Source organism: Seriola dumerili, unplaced genomic scaffold, assembly GCF_002260705.1.
Source record: "Seriola dumerili isolate Sdu_G_001 unplaced genomic scaffold, Sdu_1.0 BDQW01000161.1, whole genome shotgun sequence".
Classification (NCBI taxonomy): domain Eukaryota; kingdom Metazoa; phylum Chordata; class Actinopteri; order Carangiformes; family Carangidae; genus Seriola; species Seriola dumerili.
Window position 1 is genome coordinate 1,661,874 of NW_019174416.1, and position 25,347 is coordinate 1,687,220.

The 25,347-nt window shown below is 39.4% G+C and overlaps 4 protein-coding genes across 4 annotated transcripts; 2 read left to right on the plus strand and 2 right to left on the minus strand.

The window, feature by feature from the left end:
* Positions 1-1,200: 1,200 nt before the first annotated feature.
* Positions 1,201-6,351, minus strand: LOC111226619 (zinc-binding protein A33-like). The gene is made up of 7 exons (XM_022751865.1): positions 6,285-6,351; positions 5,427-5,770; positions 4,335-4,430; positions 3,363-3,596; positions 3,148-3,161; positions 2,876-2,991; positions 1,201-2,656 (listed from the first exon to the last, which is right to left on the minus strand). Exons 2-7 carry the CDS (start codon positions 5,721-5,723, stop codon positions 2,097-2,099), a joined length of 1,317 nt encoding a protein of 438 aa, XP_022607586.1. The 5' UTR covers positions 5,724-5,770; positions 6,285-6,351; the 3' UTR covers positions 1,201-2,096.
* A 3,270-nt stretch (positions 6,352-9,621) lies between these two features.
* On the plus strand, positions 9,622-14,515 carry LOC111226611 (neuropeptide Y receptor type 2-like). Its single transcript, XM_022751852.1, has 2 exons — positions 9,622-9,662; positions 12,334-14,515. The coding sequence occupies exon 2, from the start codon at positions 12,371-12,373 to the stop codon at positions 13,484-13,486; it is 1,116 nt and encodes a 371-aa protein (XP_022607573.1). The 5' UTR covers positions 9,622-9,662; positions 12,334-12,370; the 3' UTR covers positions 13,487-14,515.
* Positions 14,516-15,376: 861 nt separating this feature from the next.
* On the plus strand, positions 15,377-19,850 carry prelid1 (PRELI domain containing 1). Its single transcript, XM_022751853.1, has 6 exons — positions 15,377-15,491; positions 16,137-16,256; positions 17,629-17,854; positions 17,950-18,063; positions 18,383-18,461; positions 19,082-19,850. Exons 2-6 carry the CDS (start codon positions 16,165-16,167, stop codon positions 19,201-19,203), a joined length of 633 nt encoding a protein of 210 aa, XP_022607574.1. The 5' UTR covers positions 15,377-15,491; positions 16,137-16,164; the 3' UTR covers positions 19,204-19,850.
* A 96-nt stretch (positions 19,851-19,946) lies between these two features.
* mxd3 (MAX dimerization protein 3) lies at positions 19,947-24,355 on the minus strand. The gene is made up of 6 exons (XM_022751855.1): positions 24,188-24,355; positions 23,405-23,504; positions 23,194-23,223; positions 22,951-23,065; positions 22,535-22,700; positions 19,947-21,611 (listed from the first exon to the last, which is right to left on the minus strand). The coding sequence occupies exons 1-6, from the start codon at positions 24,255-24,257 to the stop codon at positions 21,493-21,495; spliced, it is 600 nt and encodes a 199-aa protein (XP_022607576.1). The 5' UTR covers positions 24,258-24,355; the 3' UTR covers positions 19,947-21,492.
* Between the last annotated feature and the right edge of the window lie 992 nt (positions 24,356-25,347).

The following is a 25,347-nucleotide window of genomic DNA, read 5'->3' on the forward strand; positions in this document are numbered from 1 at the left end:
TTTGCAGCTCAAAGCAAATGGTACCTGGAGTTTGAGTCTCATCATTTATCTAGAAGTTCTATCTTAAACCCACTTTAATTGATTTTCTGGGCACTTGGAGGCAGCAAAACAAGCAGTAAACACAACGTTTCATATTTTCTCTTTATAAAGTTGATTAAGTGAACGTTTAGCAAACAGTTGCCTAGTTAAACATCGAGCAGATACAGAAAAATAATATTTATTTGAAGTTGGTTTTCTCTCCCCTTTTGCTCTCGATCAACTCCTGATGGAAATGTCTCTTTAGCTGCTAAATGCTCCACTTTATTCATGGGCATGGGCAATTAGCTAAAAGAGGCTAATAGGAAAAGTTGGGGGATTATTCTTTATGGATTCACCACTAGAAGCAACTATTCTCATTGTACAGTCAGTGATTTTTTTTCACTTGTTCATATTAAAACATTGATTAGTGCAGCTTTAACTTTTAATGTCTTTCATGCAGCTATCTACCACATTCAATTTTTACCTCATTAAAATAAAAAATGTATATAATGTATAATAAAATGTCACTTTTTAAAGCAAAAAGCACAATTCCAGTCAGAGTATAAGAGAGAATAATAATCTCTTCATATACAATAATTCAGGAGCTTGAGTTGACTTCATTCTGAGTGACTGTCTAGTGTGTGATATGTGTGTCATATAGTGTGCGATTTGTTGTGCACCCATGCCCATGTAGCCACTGTGCTGGAAGAGCATGGGTCCCCCTCTGGTGGAATTCATTGTGCCACTTTTCCAATCAGCAGAGGAGGCAGCAGCATCCTGCTTCAGCATGCCCCGGAGGCCCATTGAGCAGTCCGGAGGCATCACCACTGTCACTCTGTTTATCTGACCTTTCACCTGACAGCAGGAAACAGGACGTCAGTGCTCTTGTGTGTTTGTGAAGATAACCAAGAGCCCGCCTATTCTTGCTGTTTAAGTGTCAGCGATGGCTCATGTATTCAAAAGTTTCCAGTCCAGGTGCAGAGGAGTCAACAACCCTACGCTGTAGCTCTTGTTAAATGGCTTTGGATTCCCATCAACTATGGCGTTCATAATTGTGTGTTCTGCTTTGATGATGCTTAATAACATCCTCGATTATTTCAAGTGAGGTCATGGAAGTGTGCAGTGTCACAGCTGCAGAGTGAACCAAAGACTGTTTTTTTAAGAAAGAAAATTTCATTTATTATCTACATCAGCATTTTTTTTTTACAGTAATTGTTTTGTTTTTAATCAGTAAATGATAGAGCATGTAATTGACATAACAATATAGAATATACTGCATCTTAGTATTTCCTTCAGTCTTAACAATTTAACAATCAAGTGCATTATACCACGTGTTCTAGTTTAGGCACATATATTATAAATGAACATACAAATCATGACAAATCAACAGAAGCTGCTACAGTCAGCTACAGAACTCATAAGGTGCAGTAAAGTTACATCTGTGTAATCACAAAAAAATCTAAAATAAAATGTATAAAGCATGAAGGACCATTTAATCAGACACAAAATCCAAAGTAATAAAAAAAAACCCTTGCTGATTAAACTCAAGTGTGATTCAAAAATCCTTTTACAAGTAAACCTACAGACAGTCTGGCTTAATGAGAGAATTACTCAGATGATTGAAAAGTCAGCTATCTACATCTATAACAGATACTTGGTTGAACAGTGTATAGCCAGTAGGACTTAAGTAGGAATGTAATTACAGGCACCTGAGCTCCGCTATATTGAAGCCAAAATGGTTAAATACTGGGTTTTTTAATGGGTTTCTGCTGATTGCTCCTGGAAACTGATTGAGCCCCTTCAGAATGATTACAGCATGATGGAATTTTTTATATGGTGAGCATTGCAATTTTCATAACATTTCAAGGCCCTTAAGGTTCAGTTCAAATTGAGAATAGAAGCATCTGGTGGTATCCTGTAATTAAAGCATGGATAATAAGAGAACAGTATGGCGATATGGCACCATAATGCAAACAAGGGCATCGCTGTCTTTTAATAGTTGGGTAATTACAACGCTTGGTCAATAAGTGAATGAACAGCTCTTATATACTGACAAGCTTTTATTGATTGCAGCCATGTTAGCCAGACAGAGCGACAGGTGGGTAGTGGAGGAGTTTGATAGGCTGAGGTTCTTGACTGCTGCCACTAATACAAGGGCTGAAGAAGGGGAACACCTTGCCCCTCGGCCCATTGGCAAATGAGTAGAGCAGGCTCATATCATCTGCGTTATAAAAGGACACCCTCCTCTCCTCGCAGTCTAGGAAGACACCGAGCCTCTCAGGGGAAGAGCTGAGCTGCAGCCTAGTCCAGGGCTGGGTGCCGGCTGAGTACTCATTCCTGTTACGGAGTCGCAGAGTCCAGTATCCGCTTTCAGGACTCAGCTTGATCCGCGAATGTCTGTCTACGGCGTCTGAGGCCACGCCTAGGTCCCATTTGGGCTTGGAGCCCACCTCTACCTCCCAGTAGTGTCGGCCTGACTGGAAGCCCTGGGCAGCCAGAATGTTAACACACTGGAGGAAACGCTTGTTGTGGTCCATGTGCAATATCATGCCGTCACATTCGACTGCCACGGTTTTGTCCCTGGACACTCTAATGCTCGGGTGCGCTGACTCAACATCAAATGTTAATGGGGAAGGACCTTTGGGATGAAACAATTCACATTTAAAATTGAAAAAATATCCTATCAGTGGAACAATGGTGTCATTACTGTCATTCTGATACCACTTTAACATCTTTAAATAATAACTGAGTAAATTCTCCATAGTAATTTCACCATAATTACTCCCATTCTCGAGGCAGAACCAGTTTCAGATGAAACTTTTTTGTGTCTAATGAAGCACATCATAGAGGAAATTACCTGGCTTCAAAGACTTGAACATTTTTCTCCATGTGATGTACTGTAATGGGGCCATGTATTTGTTGCTGAAAGCATTTATATCAAACTCTGGGGCAACATCCACCTGCACACATGGTCTGTGGAAAAAAAAGAAAGGCAAACATACATTTAGTTAGGGTCATTTATTCTCAGCATAAATGGCACTAAATGGAGGTAGAAATCAAATAAGCATATGACAGGTGCAAAAATGCCAAAAGCAATCAATCAGTCATAACACTGAAATTAACACTTACCTTAGCTGTGGTAGCTACAGAGGGAAATTAAGAAAAAAAAAATCACATTAAAAACTGTTGTTTCAAATCAGTGCAGAAGTCACAAGTCAAATTAGAAGACACACTTTTTTTATTTTAAGTTTAGATTTAATCTATATATTCATAGCTTGACATCTACTTTGAGACAGACAAAATGTGATTCTTATTTAAACCTTTTGTCCTTACTAAGGCCTTACCTCAGTCAGTACTGTGTTCTCAGTGGCAGCGCTAGCCTGTTGGAGCATCCTCATATTCTCCTCCAGCTCCCTCACGGCCACCTTGAGGGCCTCCAGGTGGCGCTCGACCTTCTGAAGCTCCTCCTCCTGCTCTCTCCTTAGCTGCTCCAGCATACATGTCTCCTCATCGTCCAGGATCTGATGGAGAGCTCTGAATTCCCCTTTGACACGAGTCTGCAGATCTGCTCCGAACCTCTGAGGGGAGGAATCACTGTTGTTACAGCTTGAGGACATAATGTGATAATTTCTAGGTAGTACCACATTTTCATTGACCAGTTAGAAATTGAGTTACCCAAGATGCCATGTGGCTCGTTCCATTGAAGCTCTAAATAATTTGCGTACACATTCTACATATCTCTAGAGAGAAATACACAAGGGATAATGAAGCTGCATTTAGCATCTAAGATCTAAGTATCAAACAACTACAGACTCTTAAAGCAGGAAAGGATTTCCTGTTCATTATCTCATCACAGCATGCACAACTAAACTCAAGCTCTTATCTTCCATCTGTCTCAAACACATTCTACAATATGTTTTTTTGTTTCTGTTCCCTCTGGTCTGCACAGTCTCTCATGTATGTAACAGTCTTGCCAACTGTTAAGGCAACTTAAGGCAAAGTGTTAAGTGATTGGTTTAACGTCACAGATCTTTCTCCAAATGAAAATTATGACAGAATCATTATCCTGTGAGAATTAGACCGTATAGGAGGATTTCCTCTGCATAGTTGACACACACCTCATTCAAAGGTTAGAAAGGCATTTATGCACCCAAGCGCAAAACCATTATGTTTTACATATCAAAGCACATACTGTCAGTTACCACATCCGCAAACACCACTAAATATGTACAGCGACATATTGCAAACAGCCATTAGGGAGCGACGTGCATTCTTATCTGTTAAGTGCTGCTATCCCATGACTTAGAGGAGTGTACCTTTATGGTATCCATCTTGCCTTTGTCTCTGGTAATATTGTTGTTGTGGTCATCCCTCCTCAGGCGATAGCTCTCCAAAGTCTCTTTCAGTTGTTTCTGTACAACAATATGCAAAACAAATCAGTGTGGGGACAGAGACAATGACACAGAGAGAGAGAGTGTTCAGAAACAAATACAACTATCTAATAGTATAACGTATTAAGATGTGTTTTCTTGCTTTCCTGCCGTCTTGTCAGCACCATGAGGTTACCCAACATCCAGTGGAGACTACAGGAAGTACAGGACTGTGCTTGACCAAGAAATGGTCTGACACATAAGGCCCCGTAAAACTGCCACTTGTTTTTATACTTATGTTTTTGCTTAGATAAGTCAAACAAGATATAACATGTTAATAATTGAATCTTAGAGGTACTTGTAGTTGGATTTTATTACTCTTGCTCATAGCCAGGCTAGCTGTTTCACCCTGTTTCCAGTCTTTATGCCAAGATAAGTTAATCAACTGCTGGAACAGCTGCTGAAAAGTCACAGACTCTAGGACCCCCACAGTATTTTCCCATGTAACTCTGCACGAAAGTGAGTGACCATATTTCCCAAAAAGTAAAACTATTCCTTTAAAAATGTCAATAAAGTTGAATAAAGACCTCTCTGACACAGTATGTAAATGTTTAAATATAACAAAAATGACAAAGATAGGATTTATTGCAGGATTGCATTACACATTCTGGCAGAGTATTTTGGTTGCCTTGCTGTAGTTAAGTCATATATCCTGTCATACAAAGTAATATAAAGGGAGTGAAGAGTGAACTTGGTCCTGCAATTCCAGTGAGATAAGTTCAGGGTGGAACTTAAGTGATATGAGCACAGATGTTAACTCAAACATAGAATACAATTGTATTCAATTTATATAGCTCAAAGGTTACAGAACGCTCATTTTTAATCGATCAGTTTACTTTGGAGCAAACAAGTATTTGTTTAAGATTGTGTAACACTTAACAATACTTTCCAGATGACCAAGAATAAAGGCATGGAAGGAAGCCAACAGGATCATGGTCAAACCTGCAGTGGAGGTGAGATTGAAAGCAGTGAACTCACCTTTAGGTTTTGGATGTAAGTGTCCGAGGTCGTGGCCCTGACCTTCTCCACCATGGCTGCGACTAGGTAGTTGGTTTGAAAATTCCTACAGCTGAACTCCTTTCGGCACTGAGGACAGGTTACAGGCCCCTGTGTTCCTCTCCAGTACCTGGAGATGCAGGGTTTGCAGAAGTGGTGCATGCAGGCCAACATGACAGGCTCCCGGAACAAGTCACAGCAGATGGCACATGTCAGATCCTCTCTTAGGCTGCCTTTGGTAGATGAAACAACACAAGGAGCGGCGGCAGCAGCAGCCATGGTGACAGGGCCTTCCCTCTGCAGTCTGAGGAAATGAAAGTAAAAGCCTGGAGGAAGAGAGAAAGAGGGGAAGATGAACACTCCCTTCCCTTTATGAAGACAGTTTACAGGGCGACATGTTTGTCTAAGTCAGCAGCAATTAAATAAACTAATTACAAAGTTCACATTCTACAGCACTTGCTTCCTGTTGTTGTTCAGGTAAATCATTACCTAACACTGAATCCTGGTCACGCACCTCCCATCTGAAGTTCAACACTTGTATCGAATTGGTGTAAATAACTCTCCACTTTCTCCCTGGACTAATACTAAGCACCAGACAGGCAGTTCAAATGAAAACCATAGAAACCAGGTGATATATCACGGGACTCTGTAAGCTAGCTTGTGATTTGTATTGTGAAAGCAACGTTTGGTCAGACGGTTTGTTTGGTTTTTACACTGCTATTGTTTAGCTACGTATGACAGCCAGTAAACAGCTTTTTTCATCAACATAAAGCAAAACCATATCAAATATTTGACGTGGGGACTACATTCAACGTTTATGTAACACTTTAATGAACTTACGTTGTCTGTTGTTCGGGGAAATGCCTCCTCTGCAGCGCTCTGGTCCTTTCGCCTGATGTTTGGGAACAGGACGTTCACGAGTAACTGCGCATGTGCCAACTACAACCCCACTTATGATTGGTCCAGCTGTCTCACGCAGCAATCAGGATGTGTGTAAATATAGCCAGCTACTTTTTCTCTCCTCCACTTTACTCCTCTCCTGTGTCACTTTATGAAATGAGTGCATTAAAAACAAAAGCTACATTTCCTCACTGTTGCATATTTACGGAACAGCCTGAAGTCCACTGTGATTAAGCATTTTCACTTCCTTCATTGTGCCTTAACACGAGACCATCTCCACAAATATATGCTTCAAGGATATAATTCTGGTGAAGAAATACTCAATCATTTCTTTATACTGTGGTTTAAAGGGCCACTATGGTAATTTAGTATTACACTTCAATAAAGTTGGCAGACATGCAATATGTTTATGTATGTTTTTAAAAGGATGGTTAAAATCGAAGGATTAGAGACAGCGTTATCCATGACTTTAAGTCTCTGGTAGGCTACAGGTTAAGCAGGATGTTACATTTCCCATCATGCAGCTCAGTAATGACTTTCATGTGATCTTCAGTTGCTCATGTCTTACAAACTCGCCCAGTTTGTAAAACATTCTTTCTGCAACAATTTTGTCGCCTCTAAGCCCAAACTGCAAGTGATTTTTTTTAAAAATATACTGTAAAAAGCTCTATACAGCTGTTTTCATAGGCTGGGAATTATTCTCTGTAACAAGTGAAACTGAAGTCCATGTGTAAAATTGATTTTTTTAAAAAGACCCTGTAATTGACTTACCTCATAACCACTATCAATAATTTCATGTTGTTAAAACCCCCAATTTCACCAGAAACAATATTAAGGGCCTCGGTGTCATCACTGGTAGCTATACTGTTTATGAGGCATAGCTAAACGTACAATACGTTTTAAAGGGACATCTAAATTGACTGTCCATGGTGTTATATTATGTTATATTATATTGAAGCCTATATGTTGTATAATGTTATGTATTATGTTGTATATATTGTCATACAACTTGATCAGAGACAGTATCAGGCCTAGATAATTTTTACTTTCCTAAATGCGTCGTCCTTGTCTTAGAATAAATGAAAAGTAGAGGTAGCCAATATGTGGAGCATCCCACACGAATGTTTACCCAAGGAATCCAATTTGAAGACTTCACAGACTCTCCATGCTTTTAAATCAATATTTTTAATCACTGAAGAATTAAAGGCTGTTATCTGCACTAGGCTACACTTTCCACCTGTCAGGTTTGACCTCCGTGAGAAAATCCAAGAGTAAAAGGAAAATGGAGGAGGAATGCATGGGATTCCTGACTTTGTATGTCCTTCACTCCCACATTCAATAATTCACATAGCCCACACACAGAAAGACATACAGACACACAGAGAGATGGGAACAACAGCCACAAATGTACACTGTGCGACGTGAGGACGCCATGGCCTCTGATCAGATCACTGGCACCAGTGCTCTCAGAGGAGCTGAACAGAAACAGTGATCAGATTGAGGGCAGTGGACTGTAAATACAGGATCCCCAGCCTACAGAGCTCACTAATTAGGTGCATGTAGATTCAAATAAGCCCAGGAAAACAAATGATGCTGCAAAGAGCTACTTCTAAAAGAAGTGGTTAAACTAAGAGAGATTGAAGCGAACAAGAATTTTCTGCAAGGCCACACTGTAAAACCTTTTCACCACTTTTCAGAATTTGTTGGCGATAAGCAAGTTTGTAGCAAGGACAGAAATCCTTTATCAGGAAAACATACAAGTCTGAGAGAGCTGTCAACCTTGACTGCCGAGTGACCCAGTGCATGTGGAAGCAGAGGCGTGGCCTTCATAATTGAAATAATAAATCGAGGTGGAGAGGCAGCCTGACCCAATCAATAAGGGTAATCTATGTGGCTGAGTCAATCAGTGCACCAATTATTGCATCATCAAAAAAATCCCACCAAGACGATTCAGGGATTTCTTCCAACGTTGCTCCCTGAACAATAAATCGGCACTGGAACGGTGAAAGGCAGCTCTTAACGGCTCAGGGGAAGTGCAGAAACGAGGCTCAAGGGAAACATGATCTCCTGTTCTGTTATCAAATTCACAAAATATTCTCATAGAGGATGGAAATGGTTTTCCACCAGACTAAAGCTCCTTTGTTTACGTCTAATTTCAAGTGACAGTGTATTTCAGGTCCTTCCCTATTATCTGATGACATACCCACCACATGTCTGTGCTGCAGGTCTGATAAGGTGAATTAACTTCAAACAGAGTCATGGGAGATGCAACATGTTCATTTTTATTGTTTCAATATTTTTCATCACTCTAAATTTATTTCAAGGTAACTCTTGCTTAAAGCCTAGTTAGTTTTATTTGACCTTTAACTTTCCATTGGAGATGTCCTATAATGTTCTTTGCAGACTTATATGGTTTTATCACCATAAAAAAAAAATCTGCCTTGAGGAAATGTCCTGAACAGTCTTTTCACAAATGGCACACTCTAAATACTAAAATTCTGATTAAAATTGGCACCATATTCAGATGTACTTGAATTCATTAGCCACAGCAGAATTCAGTATGTGCAGTTCAATTAATTCAACAAGAACTTAATTCTGTTAGAAAATCATGCTAGCTCACAGAAATGATCTTGTGAGAGATTTGTGTCTTCATTGTCTTCACAGAGAAGCAACTAAATCTAAATCTGCAGTTAACTGACAATAGCTTATTTCACAACAATATGAGATTGTGCCACATGCAGCCCAGATTTAATACTGTTACAGATTTCTGATTACAGAAATTTGATCAGTGGTGACAGTGACCTGGAGCCTGAAATAAAGCAATAGGCCAATATGAGGATTTGTTTTACAACCCATAATTGTTCCAAAGTCCATTCAAAATTGTTCACAAGAATGAGAGGAAGAAACAGCAGGCTTTAAGTAATAAAGTGGAAACGCTTTACTGGAAATAAAGTGAATGATAAATGGAGATAAAACAGCAAAATGTAATAAACTTAGTGACGTAACGCTGCGTTGGCACTTCAGAAGACATTCAGAAGATATTTAATGGCATTTCTTTACTGAGTAATGCAGTGGAAATGAAATAACACAGATGCTATTCTTTAAACTGTGATCTACAAAGATCAATCCCTGCGCAGATCTCGCAGCGCTGATGTGGACGCTCACACTGAATCCTGTAGACCTGCCACAGGAACGCACAGTCCAGCCACAAGATGCGCACTAGACGCTTCGCTTGGGAGGAGCTTCGGGATTTTCCCCCCTTGTTTCACGCCACTCTCGAGTGAGGACCCGTTTGCAAAAGGAGATATAGGGGGAAAGGTGAGTCCATTAATATGTAGATAGCGTTCATTTAGACTTTGAATGGATATTGCGAGGCTAGTTTTGGTGACAGAAACCTGAGGTGCAAGGTATTAATCTCTGTTCTTTTGTGACAGCAACCTGTGGTTACTGAACTACTACACTGTATGTGCGTAATTTGGATATGAGAGAAACCTTTGACAAGGAGGATGGACAAGTGTCCAAATTACGAACCACAGCAGACTATTTGTGTTATTTGTGCACCTGTCTCATCGGCTGAATAAGCTCAGAAAGCTCACTTGGAGGTATTTGAATGCGCACTATCCAGTAACTTAAACAAATGGCGACAAATTACGCACGAACGAAGCATCAATGCACATTTGATTGGGAATCAGGTACCTCATCATAATCCGACGGCAGTGCATAGAGTTCATTAGAATCCGGTTGTATTGCGGCTTTCTGCTCCAGCAGGTGTAAGGGAACAGATTCCTCAGGGGCACAAGCTTGCCTAAAGTCAAGGACGAGGCTACCTGATCAAAAACGGGTGCTTTGACAAATTACCGATGCTTGGTAAAATGCACATGTCGCCTGCAGCCTGCCTGATGAATCTCTGCTGTGTGCCACTGTGAGGCTGCGTGCCCTGGTGACAGAGGGTAAAGGCAGGTTGTACATGCGTTTTGGTTTCGTTGGCAGAGCAGCGCTGTAGTTGTCCTCACACCTGAACATTTTATACTGTGTACTTAAATGTTCAGAAACTCAAAGCCTGTATGAAGGGCTTTTATTTATAGGAAATGCACACCATCACACACACACACACACACACACACACACACACACACACACACACACACACACATGTTGTGTAGACCTTTTGTTGCTAGAACTCAGTTGCTGAGGACAATATCATTCATGTTACAGAAAGATTAATATGACAATAAAGCGACACAACAATGCCACAAAATATTTTATTTAGTCAATATTTTTGAAATATTCATGAGTTTCATTGTTAATAAAATAATGAAAAAGCAATGATGTCAGTAAACTAAAGTCTGTTCAATGATCTGTCAAGAAACAGTCCACAGGACCAAACCCAAAGCAACCAGAGAGTGTCTGTCACCAAAGAGATGGCCTCTCAGTAAATGGTCTGTCTATTTATAGTGAAAATGTTGAGTGTTAGCCATGAAAAAAATGTGCAAGCAAACACAAAAAAACGACAAATGTTTCCAGTTTTTAACACTTAAAAAGAAATCCTTTAAAATGAGAGTATTGTGGATTTGTCAAAGGCCACTTGCTGAGTCTAATGTCACTTAATGTAATTAGCATTCATCTGCTTCATGAGAGTAAGAATCATTGACAGTGACATTGACAGTAGTTCTTATACATGTCATAACAAAATGTTCTCTGTATTCAGCAAGAGCTCTCAGACTCTCACAGAAAACTGACAGAAATTATAAGATAATGAACTACAGATAGTATATTGAAATGACATGACTTAAATACAGTTGTGTAACCCGGGCCAGCACCAGTCTTTTGGTCTGAAAAAAGGCTTACCACACAATATACCCTTTATGAGATTCAGACTTTGTGTGAGAGCAGCCTGTGGCTCTAATGATGTTGCTTTGAACTGGTTGATCACATTGCTTCCTCCATCGTTTTCCTTTAGCCTTCATAATGGCACAGGTGTTCATGTTCCTTGGAAACGCTGCATGCTGTAACCAAATGAATACTTGTTGGTAATGAATTTTCAATATGAATAGTATGAGGGAGAAATATGGTCTGTTTTTTGGGGGGTGGGGGGGTGGGGGGGGGGTTTGAACAAAAGAACTGATTTTCTATTGATTATGATCTAACTGAAATGCATATTTCATTTTCTTAGCTTTTCAGAACATCTCCTTCCTCAATGCAATCTTGGGCAATTGTTCTTATAATTAGGATGTGTGCATTAGAGAAGTGTCTTATCTTCTAAATTGCACAGTCAAGCTGTCAAGTTGAATACTAGATGGCTTTAATAACAATATGAGCTTTACAATGCAAAGCACTCTTTTCAGGTGATACGAGGAGAAATGAAATGAGTGTGTGTGAATGTGTATCAGTTCTGTTTAGTCATATTTCATTAAAAGTTGGATTTAGTCAAAGCTCTTGCAGTTCATTCAGTGCTGATGAAGTAAATAGACCCTTAAAGTAAATGACAGGATTTTAAGTACAATGCTAATAATGGCATTTTGTGTATCTAAATATGTTAACAGTTTATTTCTCTGGGTGACAGAGGTACAGTATGAAAGGGAAGGTATTACACTAAATAAACACCCTGAGCAGCGGTCAATCACCAAAGACACAACTGGCAATCTTTGGCAATGGGAAGCCAGTGAGGGATCATGTACTCTTGATTGCACTAATAACTCCTACTGGTTGGTTTGGATCCATATTTAGATGTGGGTTGTTAGACACGTGTTTTACCCTTCTGGTGACACCATGTGTTTGCCACAGTGGAGTTGGCAGTGAAGAAGAAATGCATATCAGGGGTGTTGGAAATTCCAAATTGGAGAGAAAAGGTGGAAATGAATAAACACCTGAAGCTTCAGTGTTTTTCACAGTGAATACCTTTGTCATTTTCTTATACAGCTTGCATGGATAATATTCTGCCTGGCCCCACTCAAACAATGACTTTATTTTATGTGTTTTCTCTGCTCAGGTGTCTGCACAGCCTCGATCTGGCATCATCCAAAAAAATGAGCCCACCAGACACATTCAATAGCACAGAAGAAGGGGATGCTGGTGAGACCGATTCCGCGGTTCTACTTAACGACAGCATGGGTTTACACCCACCTGGTTTCCACACTGACATCACCAAGCACCTTGGAGTCCAGATCACCTTGATAATGGCATACTCCCTAATCATTCTGCTGGGGCTGCTGGGGAATGCTCTTGTCATCTACATGATTATTCGCTACAGAAACATGCGAACAGTGACCAACTTCTTCATAGCTAACCTGGCCCTGGCAGACCTCCTAGTGAACACTCTGTGCTTGCCCTTCACTTTGGTCTACACTCTGTTAGATGAGTGGAAGTTTGGGGCTGTGTTGTGCCACATGGTGCCATTTGCCCAGGCCCTGAGCGTGCATGTATCCATCCTTACCATGACTGTCATTGCTCTGGAGCGTTATCGCTGTATCATCTTCCACCTTGGTCGGCGCCTCACGTGGCACTCCAGCTTCCTCATCATGGCATTCACCTGGACTATGTCTGCTGTCTTGGCAGCACCCCTGGCCATCTTCAGAGAGTACCGCAATGAAGAGATACCTTCCATCAACCTGCGTATCGCTGTCTGCTCTGAGAAGTGGCCTCACGGGACCAGCAGGGACGGAGTCATCTACAGCCTCTCAATGCTGCTCCTACAGTACATTATTCCTTTAGCCATCATTAGCTATGCCTACATCTGCATCTGGGTCAAACTGAAGAATCACATCAGCCCATCCAGCCGCAACGACAGCATCAATCGCCGCAAAAAGACCACCAAGATGTTAGCGCTGGTGGTGGTGGTGTTTGCTATCTGCTGGCTTCCGTTCCATGTGTTTCAGCTGGCCAGTGATCTGGACCTGGTGCTTAGGTTTAAGGAGTACAAACTGATATACACAGTGTTCCATATTGTGGCTATGTGCTCGACTTTTACCAACCCTCTCCTGTATGGGTGGATGAATAAAAACTACCGGAATGGCTTCCTTATGGTTTTCCGTTGTGAGGATAAGCCAGATTCTTTCCACCCTGAGGGCTCGTTCAGGACACGCTCCATAAGAGGGTTGACTCTGAATGGTCGTAATGGTGGACATCCTCCCACTGCTGTGTGAGATTAACAAATTTTAAAAAGCCTGTAGAATATGATTGAACACAATGAACGCACCTCTGGTTTGTGGTGCTTGTGGTACAGAAGTAGCCTTTTGACTTGAATGGTCTGAGCTTGAGTGTTTATGTCACTGGAGAGGACTCAAAGCTTTGCATGTATATTGCTTTATGCAAGGCTTTTCTTTCCTTTGTGAATGGTACTAGTGAAAATTCATTTGTTGAACGTATTCAAATATGTGTTGAAGATGTTTACTAAGGTGTTAAGTAACTTGGTACAATGTATAACGTGTTTCCTGTTGATCCAGAGCTCTTGTTGGTAAGTAATGTCCAATTAATTATGCTCTCCACGCATACATTGCCTATCTCAGGCTACTGATGTGTTCATTCTTACTGAAGAGAAGCTGGTGGTTATTGCCACTGTGAGAACAAGTTTAATTTGTCACACTTGTTTTTCTATTTTTTTGGTTGTTCAAAACATTTGGATGAATTTCACTTAATTAATCCAAATGATGTGTTTATTTAATTAATAACAGTGTTCTAGCAGATTAAACATTCAGTCCACATCCAAGGAATCCAGAGAAGGCTACTGCTGATTTTCTGTCCAACCAGGAAGTTAATTGTATTCACCTGGCAACCAGCTGTTCCTGATCATATGGACCAGCAGGACTCTGTGTCCAAAGGAATGGGATCGAAAACCACTGAAGTGTGAGAAGTGAGAACAAGTTCATGATATCTTCATCACAGAATGGGAGCAGCTGCTTTGAGGATATATAGAAAAAGGGGGATTCGGAAGATGTCATGCAGTTTCATAATGATTACTCTGAGCTGATAAAGTGTCCTTTGTTGGTGGTCTTTTAATAAGGGAAACATGAACATTTATGAATTAACTGATTAATGACTGGGCCTCTGAGCACACACATCAAGCCCCTACTGTACACACAACTCCCAGAGTTAATTTGACATTCAGAAGAAATTATGTTTCGTGCCTCCATTTCAAATAAAGAGACATTTGCTTGAACAATATGTAGACTAGTCAAAACTTATTGGGGTACCACTTAGTGGATATACTCTGCATACTTAAGAGTAATACGGGAAAATAAACTTCAACTCCCTGAACCTGACAGCTGGAAAATCCATCTATAGTTGTGAAAACAGAGGGAAAATAGAAGCGATTGAGGCATTTTTTTAATATACAAATGTGAGGTTAAACAGCCCTACACATAAACTTTCAGACATTCAGAACAAAAACCAGAGGGTCCATATAACAGCCAATAAAGCATTTAATGAACAATCAGACAAATGTAGAGTACGCAGTGTGATTCATTTCAAGGCAGAGAAAATACCTATTGCATTTTTATTGCTGGTTCTTCTTGACACCCACATTACTGATTTCATGGTTTAGCCTATATTCCATTATGTGCTGTAGATTATTATAGAAGCTCTAAGCCTTTAACAGTACTACCAGCAGACAAACATTAAGCTTCGACCCATGGCTACAGATGTTTTCAGGGTTGATTTTAGCAAAGCGGAATAAATTATCTATCTATCCTCCTCCACTGTGCTTAAAGTGTGCTTAAAGGCATGTATCTGCAAAAATAGCAATACAAGGTCAGATTAACAATCATTATGTTTTTTGTTTTTTTTTAAACCTTTGAGTTGAAGAGAAATTTTAGGTTTTGTAAGTGGTGCACTTTCAAAGGAGCCTTACATGCAACTTACATTGGTTTTGATAACATTAGACGACATGTCACCCCAAAAAATCTTATCGAAATTCACGCTGTAGATAACCGATACTGTTAAACAGTGTGCGGCATTTATACAGTCACCTGCTGCCCTCTAGTGTTCAAAGTGAGTATTACACTTGCACCGCCTACCGGATATGTCGTGATGCTTGACCTTCTCTCTAGCCCCAGACGGTTGCGATGAATTGTGGGTGGCTGCCCGGTGAAGTTCATCCCGATAGGAGTGTAAAATGCAAATAGTTGTCTTCTGAATACTGTCGCCATACAGGTAACCGTCTTTGCCTCTGAAATGAGTTTGCTCGTTGAATGTCGTTCAGAGAAATGTCTGGGTCGTAGTATGCCATTCATTCATGGCGTTTGCTTCATGCTAGGCGAGCTTATGCTAACGAGGAAGCTAAGTAGTGCGGACCTATGGTGCGGACGTGACAAATGTGACAGTAACGTTATAGCTGATATTACCCACTGACTGATTAAATATTCATTAGTCTGTGTTCGTGGTGTTAGCCACATAGGCTGTCGTTAGTCACACCAGGAGACCCGGTGTGGTATTCATGAAATAATGATGATTATTTTTTTAGTATTTATTTTACTGACAGCTGTCATGTCGCGTTTAGCTGGAAAGTTCGTGAAGTTGTGTGTCTCTGTTAACGGCCATGACTTGTTTTACATATTTCATCATATCTAAACAAACTTAAATCCTATCGTTTAGTCGTTGTCGCTTTTTTCTGTAAATAACATGTTTTGCTTGTTGTCACATTAGAGTACAAAAATTTACATTTCCTCATCCGTACACCACCCTGGATTCAGTGTGTCTACCATTAGCTGTCACCGTGTTTGTTCTCGGGGGTCGTTTGAAAACTAGCTGAACAAACGTAGCAAATTAACACGTTTTGTTTGTTCTGGATCTGCACAGGATATTGCCAGAGTAAACTGAGGGAACAATGGTGAAATATTTCTGCTGCGCAGATTTACTCAAAAGCACCTGGGACCAAGTCTGTGTTGCTTTCTGGCAACGATATCCCAACCCCTACAGGTGAGCACAATGAGAGCAGTGGATGTATTCATACATTTTTCACCTTTGATCATCGCTGAACATCCTTATTCAAATAGCACCGAGATTTTGACTTAAAATGTGTATACTAAGAAGGTTAGGCAGTGGTGGAAAGTAATGAAATACTTTACTCAAGCAGTGTGCTTTGCTTATTTATTAAGTATTTAATATTCCTTAGCTATTACTGCTGAATATCTGATGATATGTCTGCTAGTTATTTTGAATATAATAGTTTTACATTCAAAACTTATGAATTGATATAATGTGACACTGTTACAGACAAACTATCATATAATAGTTTTACATTCAAAACCTATGAACTGATATAATGTGACACTGTTACATACTATCCAACAGTATAGAAGGCAGTTAAATTAGTTTCACCTCAATCAGCTAAAACATTAAAATCCCACTTACACCTTAATGCATGAGTAATAGTAATAGCATAATACAATAATACTCATGACAGGTTCCCTTCTAATCTCACCTAGTGAGTTATTTTATTTTTAATACTTTAACTACATTTAATGTTAAATATTTTTATGTCTTATGCCACTTGCCTGTAATTAAGCACCTCTACAGTATAGTTTTGCTACTTTACTCAATAAAATATGTCAATACCACTTCCACCACTGAGGTGAAGTTGGGTATTTATCCAGACTGCAGTGATGTGACATTATACAATGCAGCAGTTGAAATAATTACTCAATTGATAAATTGACAACAGTTTAGATACAATTATTAGTTATTTGTTTTTAAGCAAAAATTTAGATGGTTTCTTCTCAGATTTTAATATTTGCTGACTTCGTGATACAATAGTTAAGTAGATACATGAAATTGTGATTCACATTTTCATTATGTTCTTACATTTTCTAGACTAAACATAACTTGAAGAAGAAGAAAGTAATCAAGAAAATAATCTGCAGAGTAATCAACAATGAAAATAACTGTTAGTTACAGCCCTATTGATTAGTCGAGCAACAGAAAATTTTGATAATCAATTTATTGTTTCTTTTATCAAGCTTAAGTGCTAAAGAAAATGCGGATTTCAGCTTCTTTATTTGTGAGTTTGCTGGGGTTTTTTTCAGTTTTGTTATTTCAAATTGAATGTCTTCAGGTTTCTGACTATTGATTAGACAAAGCAATCAGTTTTAAAACTTTTACATTTTGAGGCCTCTTGAACACAAATTGACTTTTCTTCCTGTTTTCTGACATATTGTAGATTAGATGATTAACCATTTCATTGGTAAAATAATTAACATAACCATTTGGAACGAAAATAATCATTGGTTTCAACTCTACACGCAAGTTTTATATCAGGTCTTGATCCATAGCATTTCCTTCTCTCCCACAGTAACCATGTTTTGACTGAGGACATCATTTTCCGAGAGGTTACTCCAACCAACTGCCTCATTTCCAGACGTCTGTTGACCAAAACTAGCCGATCGCCTCGCTGGATGGAGCGGTACCTTCCAAAGCACATGGCCAGCTCAGCGTACATTATTGAGGACTCCATTGTGGACCCTCAGAAACGGACCATGACCACATTCACATGGAACATCAGCCACGCTCGGCTCATGGTACATTAGTGTTTGCATCTATTTGCACTCAGTATTGCGCAGAATAATAACATGGTCTCACGTTGCTTTTGTTTGTTTTTCGCTCTCTGTTCCAGTCTGTGGAAGAGCGGTGCGAGTACCGAATTAACCCTGAGAATGGCAGCTGGACAGAGATGAAAAGAGAAGCTTGGATCTCCTCCAATGTCTATGGGCTCTCTAGAGCTATTCAGGTCAGTAGAGCAAAGTGGAGCACCACACTACGTAACAGCACAGGGAAATGGTGTGGGGCATCTGAAAGGGAGAATCACCCACCTATGTGTCATTCTGTAATTGCTAACATAATACTAAGTGTGAAGATGCAACAGCTGAATGCTTGAAGTTGTCTGCCAAGTTACTAAATGATTTATGACATCAGAATGATTTATTTATTGATTGTTGTCACCTTCTGAGTGTATACAAGTAAATATGTGGCGATATGAGTTATAGGTTGCTGACACATTATTCTCTAAGAGGTATTTTGTGTCTTGATTAACTGCTGTCTCTCTCCAGGAATTTGGCCTTGCAAGGTTCAAGACCAGTGTTACAAAGACCATGAAAGGGTTTGAGTATGTGCTGGCCAAAATGCAAGGTAAATCATCATTAAATGAATCATTCCTTATCCATCTGTATTTACATTTAATTTTACATCTGATGTAGTTAAAACACCAATAATTAGTGCATTGCATTGCATTAATTGGTGGAATGATGCCATGGAAAAGGAATGATATAGAAGCACAAGTGCTCTGATGCTAGCTAGGCTGTTAACATTCAGGTTAGTAGATGTAAAGTATAACTTAAAAGTAAATATAAAAAGTGTAACTTTTTCTTATAAAGTTAAAGTATCTCTTTCTTTGCTGTAACTAAGTCATTCGAGAAAATCAGCTGTTTGGAAATGATAATTTTCAGTTGGTCAAATCCAAAACATAGTTCTGTCAAAACAAATGTAAAGGCATTGAATACATAGGAAAAATACATTATTATATTATTTTAAGTATATCCATCTGCATCCACCACCTATATTCTGTTTAAACCCTGGACACTGACTTAAGTGTTTGTTTGTTTGTTTGTTTGTTTGTTTGTTTGTTTGTTTGTTTGTTTGTTTGTTTGTATGAGACAATTCCAAACTATTAGGGAATAGCATTGGTATTCATGACCTACATAAATACATAGATCAGTCAAATTAAGGTCAATATGTTTTTTCTTCTGTAGGTGAAACTCCATCAAGAACCCTAGCAGAAACAGCTACAGAGCGGGCAAGAGAGACAGCACTGGCAGCTAAGGAGAAAGCCAAAGACCTCGCCTCACACGCCCAGAAGAAACAATATGTGTGACGAGCCTCATGAATCACTGGTTCTGCAGCCACTGACACTAGGACAGATTTTTCTTTACCCCCTCTCATTGTTCAGTCAGGCATCAGGGTAAGACAAACTGATCCCAGTCATGGGTAGACACCTCTGTGAGGTAGCATCCAAATGAAATGGTGGGTGGACCATAAAAGGCCTGAGCTGGGTTCAAGAGCCTGTTCCAGCCTCCCTGTCCGTGCCACACTGAGTTTATTGTACATTAAAAACCAGATCATCTCAGTATTTACCAGAGATAGGGATCTTAGAAAGGAATGGTCAGATGTGGCTCTGTGTGCCATAAAATGATAAAACCACTTTGCCAACCTTGATACTGTTCCTCAGACCTTTGCTCAACCTCTGTGCCCATCAACAGTGTTTGCTTTTTACTCTGTATCTTTACGAGTATGTCATATGTTGTTTTGTAGTAGCATCATATTATTATCAGCTTCTTGTCCAGAAGCTAAGATTAACATACAGAATCTTATTATTTCAAATTCATGTGTGTGATTTACTTAAGTTGTTGTTTAGTTACAATCATGTTATGTTTTAGTTCAGTTCACCCACCCACACCTTAATCGTCCAACCAAGACTGATTGCTTCAGGTTGAAGTTCATTGACTGAAGGGTACGTGTTATTGGCAGTCATAGCTTGAGAAGAAATGCTCACTTGGCACTTATGATATTGTGGTATGATCTGGTTGCAATGGATTTCAGTGTCACTTAAATTTAGAATGTGTGTACAAAGACAAAAATGGCCTTGTATTGTACATTCAGCTTAGGTCTGACTATACAAACCATGCAACAATGTGCTCTTGCTGTATCAATTAAATATCAGCTTGTCAATAAATGGACAGTTTATTTGTAACCATCATGCTGTGATGACTTCGCACAATAAGTGGTATCTCTGTATAGTTCAATCAGTGGACCCCAACCTGGGGAACGGGACACCCGGAAGGGGTTACAGGACAAATCTGACAGGATGGGAAGGAGAAGAACCTCTGAGTTTCAAAGCGAGAGGTCTTGTAAAATAACCATAAACAGCACATAAATATAGAAAATATTTATTCATAAAAAATAAAAAAAAAGATTACACCAGTACAAAATGCTACATAATATTACTGGGCGGAGAGACAGATGAATGCATACATACTATGAAAAAGGTAATAAGGCATCTTGCATATACAAAAATGAAGGGAAAAAGCACCTTCAGTTATTAAATATATAGCAGTGAATAGAATAGATACTTGTAATACAGCATTAATTGCATAATCATTACAAGTAGACATTACCTGCTTGACTGTGGTGAATTTGGTGCATGCAAAATTAACATTTTAATTGACAAATGCACAAGCAGCGAAGTGTACAGTTGTGTTAATGGACACTGCAAAGAATATAAGCAGTGAAGAAAACTCATTTGATCTGTGCAAGGAGCCCCCAACCCACAATGCTCACAATTTATCTTTCACACAGGCATTGAAATTCTTGCACTTAACCACAGACTGAATTGTGTACAAATACACTAAATTAATATTTGGCATGGTTATGTAAATGCCACATATCAATGTGCAAAGGTGACCAGTTAATTTCTCTTCACTGTTTTTCATTTGGATATACCCACAATCCTTCTGAGATAAAAACAAGTGCAATGTGTGGTCGTTTTGTGCAACAGAAGAAAAAGAACAAAACACATGACTGAACTTACATAATAGGACAATAATACAAAACATAGCACAGATTATTGTATAAGTGCATGCTACACATGACATTACTGAAATATGAACTTAGTGCTAAAGAGAAGCTGTATTGACTACTAGACCAAATCTGATTTAAGGCAGAATTCAGTATAGACATACTGTAGTAAAGAATAAGTTAAGAGTTTTGAATAAAAAGCCCTTATTTGGATTTAGAAAACTTACATAATCACTGTAAGTTACACCTCATGGCTTAGGAAAAAAAAAAGCCATTTATGGTCGATGCCAAAATATATATATGCGTAATGTTACATCCATCCCAGCCCAGTGATCTTAACTGCTATTCAGTGCAAATGGACACAGCTCATTCATAACGAACATTATTGTTTAGCTTGTAGTCTGACATAATTTGAAAGGAGAACATCAAAACTTACTCCTTCCGTTAGAAAAAACAAAAAACAAGTGTTCAGTTGCTCAGTAACATATTTTTTCATTGTCCCTCATCCTCCATTTGCTTGTTTTTGGAATGTTTTCTCCTCTTCCTCTCCATCCGGTGGCATTAAGTGAGGTACTTAGGTTTACTGCTGTCATAGCCAGGCTTTGTCCATGCTGGAGTAACAGTGGTCTGCGTCAGTGTGTGTAATGTTCAGTCCGTCAGAGTCAACACAGTCAAACACGATGCTCTCCACATCAACCTCCACGTCCTCTGTAATGTAACCAAAGATCAAATCCATTAGCATGAGTAAATATGAGGAAATTCACCTTTCACATGTTTAACCCACTTAAACTAGGGTTGGGTCATATTATTCAAAATAGCATCAACTTACAACAATATATGTTTAACATTGATATTTATCACAATGTGGCAAATGCACAGGAGATGCAGAATAAAATTAATCCAACTGGTGTTCAATTAATTGTGTTCCATTATTATACATTACAGCAAAACTGTTCAAGAGGATAAAATACAATATTATGGTTACATTTTGCTTTGAATTATTTAATAAGGCAACTGAATTTGGTAGGTTATGACATGTTAAGATCATGTCATCGTGATATGCTAAATGAGAATTATCAATTATAGCTCAGCTGCAGCCAGATCAGTGTAAATGATGTATGTAAATCTAATACTATATTGACTGTGCATAATGATTGACAAAAATGTGTCGAAACTAAAAAATTTCAGGAGACACACAGAATGTGTTTTTAATGAAGCTGCTGTTTTGTTAGCCAGTTTAATTTCCATGAAAAGAATACAGTTAATATGAAGTTAGTGCCAGCCGCTAGTTAGCTTAGCTTAGCACAATGACTGGAGAGAGGGGAAAACAGCTAGCCTGGCTCTGTCCATAAGTAACAAAATCTGTCTACCATCACCTCCATATGTATATAAAAAAAATTAAAAACAAAACTCATTCAAGCTTGAGATAAACTTTAAATTACAATTTTGCACTGAATGAGTGCTGTGGATTTTGTCCCCCCATCACTGCCAATTGAGGCGCATTAGGAAGGAAGAATAATTACAGTAAGCAAAACCTGTCTTCATATTTACATGCCCCATTGTGAAACTGTCTTGGCATTGTCATGACCAATAGGCTGTGGTAAGAGGCTTCTTGTGTCTGAGAGACCTACCTCTGTCGGAGTCCGACCTCTCAGAGGACATGGTTGAGCCCTGACTATTGTTCCTCATCCTCTCTGTGCCTCTCTGCAGCTGCTCGAGCCGAACCCGCAGCTCTCTCTGTTCCCAGCGCAGGCGGCCCTTCAGTTTCTCTGCGCGCTCATCCTGCTCCTGCAGCTTCTGAAATGAAAAGGCAGAGAGAGAAACCAGTGAGCTGCAGACCAAACCTTGGACACAGCCAGGCTGGGATAAGCACCTGGAGACCACCAAGCACTGTCAGCAGACGCAGTCACTATATCTGGTGAATCTTATTAGTTGACATCCAAGGCAGAGTAAGTCAAACAACAATACGAGGGTTCATTTCACTGTCCCAATGCTGTGCTCTCTACCAAAACCACTTATCAGTACAATGCAGGGATGTTGTATCTACCTTTATGTGAAGCTGGGCTCGTCTCAGCAAGTTGAGGGTGGTGTTCCTCATGGAGTCAGATGAGAGAGGGACTTGTTTCTTGAGCTGCTCCAGACAGTGTCTTAGTTGAGCTCTTCTACACAACACAACAACAGGATGCAAAAATTGATGAGGTTAATCCAAGCATGTGCAAAGCGGGTGTTAAAGACTGTGATAAGACTGACCATGTGATGTTATTTATTGTTATGACAAAACAAGAATTACCTGTTCTTTTCCAGCTCATTGTGAACTGACCTGCAGTTACAGGAAGAGACAGATATTTTAGTTCTGATATACATTTATGACAATGCAACTGCAGCTTAAGCAATGACAGTTTGTGAGGTGTTAGTGTTTCAAAGGTTGTTTTATCAAAACTGAAAGTCAAGCTTTATAAACCACACCCTCTTGTCAGTTGTCTGTTATGTAATGTATTCACCTATTGCCACCAGCAGATATCTTCTTGCTCTTCTGTTTGCTCCTCTTATCAGAGTGACCTGGACTGAGAGGCAGGACTGAAGCATATCCATGTTCTGCCTCTGTGCAGGAAAAAACACATCACAGCTGTGTCAGAAAACAGTCAGATGATCAATCAGCAGCTTCGAAATTCAACGGCAAAAGAGTGTTAAATACAAATATTTCCAATAATTAATGTTAATGAACCCCGGTTCTACACATCAAACATTTATTACCATCATCAACATCAAGGCTGGAATGAAATGAGGAGGACAAAGGCACTCTGCTGCTGTCATCAGCATCATCTGCTGGACGGTTTGTTTTTGGGTTTTGGCGCCATCACACACCGCTTCTTCGCTATTATAAAATCGGGTTTACAGCCTCGCCGATTTAAACAGCTGATACAGTGTCTACAGAGCCTAAATAATGAGTGAAACTTGTAGCATCGCCTTTTTCTGACCCACTTTCATTCACCGTACTGAGCGGTCGGCGCCGCTTGGATTCATTTTCAAACTGGACCAGATTGGCGCCTTTGAGTACAATGATGTGACCGATATGTAGGTCACTGAGTCAAATGGGGAAGATCGTCTAAAATAATGTTCTAGCAAGAATCTCGATGAAATCTCGAACCATTCCTGTGTATTATATCCCTGTGTTATGTTTTGCGCGCATAGTTACTGTCGTTTCATTGTGCATTTTGTTGTTTTAACAATAAGCAACTTCCTCCCCTGTAGACTGACAGTTGTCATAAAATACACAGGCCTACCTCGTTCTCTTCTCTCCAGAAACTCAGCTGCCCGGAGAAGCACCTGGATGTTGCAGACGTTTCCTTCCATTGTTGTTTTTGTTAAAATAAAACAAACGCAGGTAAACAACCTACTGTGACTCAAGCGTCAGTAATCTCAAGTAGATGAAGCTGTGTCTGTGCTACGTCCTCAAGCCACAGAACCCCAACACTGACGCTGCCTTCACTGCTCCACGTAAACTCGGACATTTCATACTACAGTCATAAATACGATCCTGTGGGCGCCGGGTTTGTCGAATGTAATAACAAAATGGGCCACCTAAAGTATTGCAGTCTTTTGGTTCACTTAAGTTAAAAAATATTTTTTATGGGTCATATTTATCAACAATTGTTGTTTTAAGAAGTGTGACAATTACCCCTACGGTTTAGACAGATAGGAAGCATATTGCAGTACCTGCTATTTATGTAAAATGGCAAATATATAATACGATACTTAACGATACAGTATGGAATTATCCATTTCTAATAAACATAATGTCATAAACACTATTAAAGGAAACATTACGTTTTGATAATGACATATCCGAATGCGTTTGAAGGCATCTAGAGACGACGTAAGACGTCATTGTGAAGCTCCGTTCCTCTTCCAAAACACCTTTATTTTTCAAACATTTAGCCTATTACATTGGTTATCAACGATATTGACCTGCTTATGCATATCTGCCTCTATCTAATCAAAACCTAAAACCATACAGTGTGTAAGATGGTCGTCTGTAGGCTAGTTGTACAAAGTTGCGCATATATATGATATGATATGATATATTATATTATATTATATTATATTATATTATATTATATTATATTATATTATATTATATTATATTATATTATATTATATTATATTATATACGTATGTACAATAAATATGTCCCTTTACAGAGACCAAAACAGTGCAAATGGTCAGTGTAGGAACACAATTAATGTAGGATTTAAATATGCTAAAATGCTGAAACAATCGTTTGAATAGCCACTGTGAGCAGGTGTAGCTGTTCAATTGTCTGCAGACCTCTATGTTTCAGACATAGACGAAAGTGGGAGGAGAGGCTTGCCCTTACTAAATATGGCGGTATCTGGCTTCACTGCCTGTGTAACGTTCCAGTTGCATTCTCCGTATGGGAGTG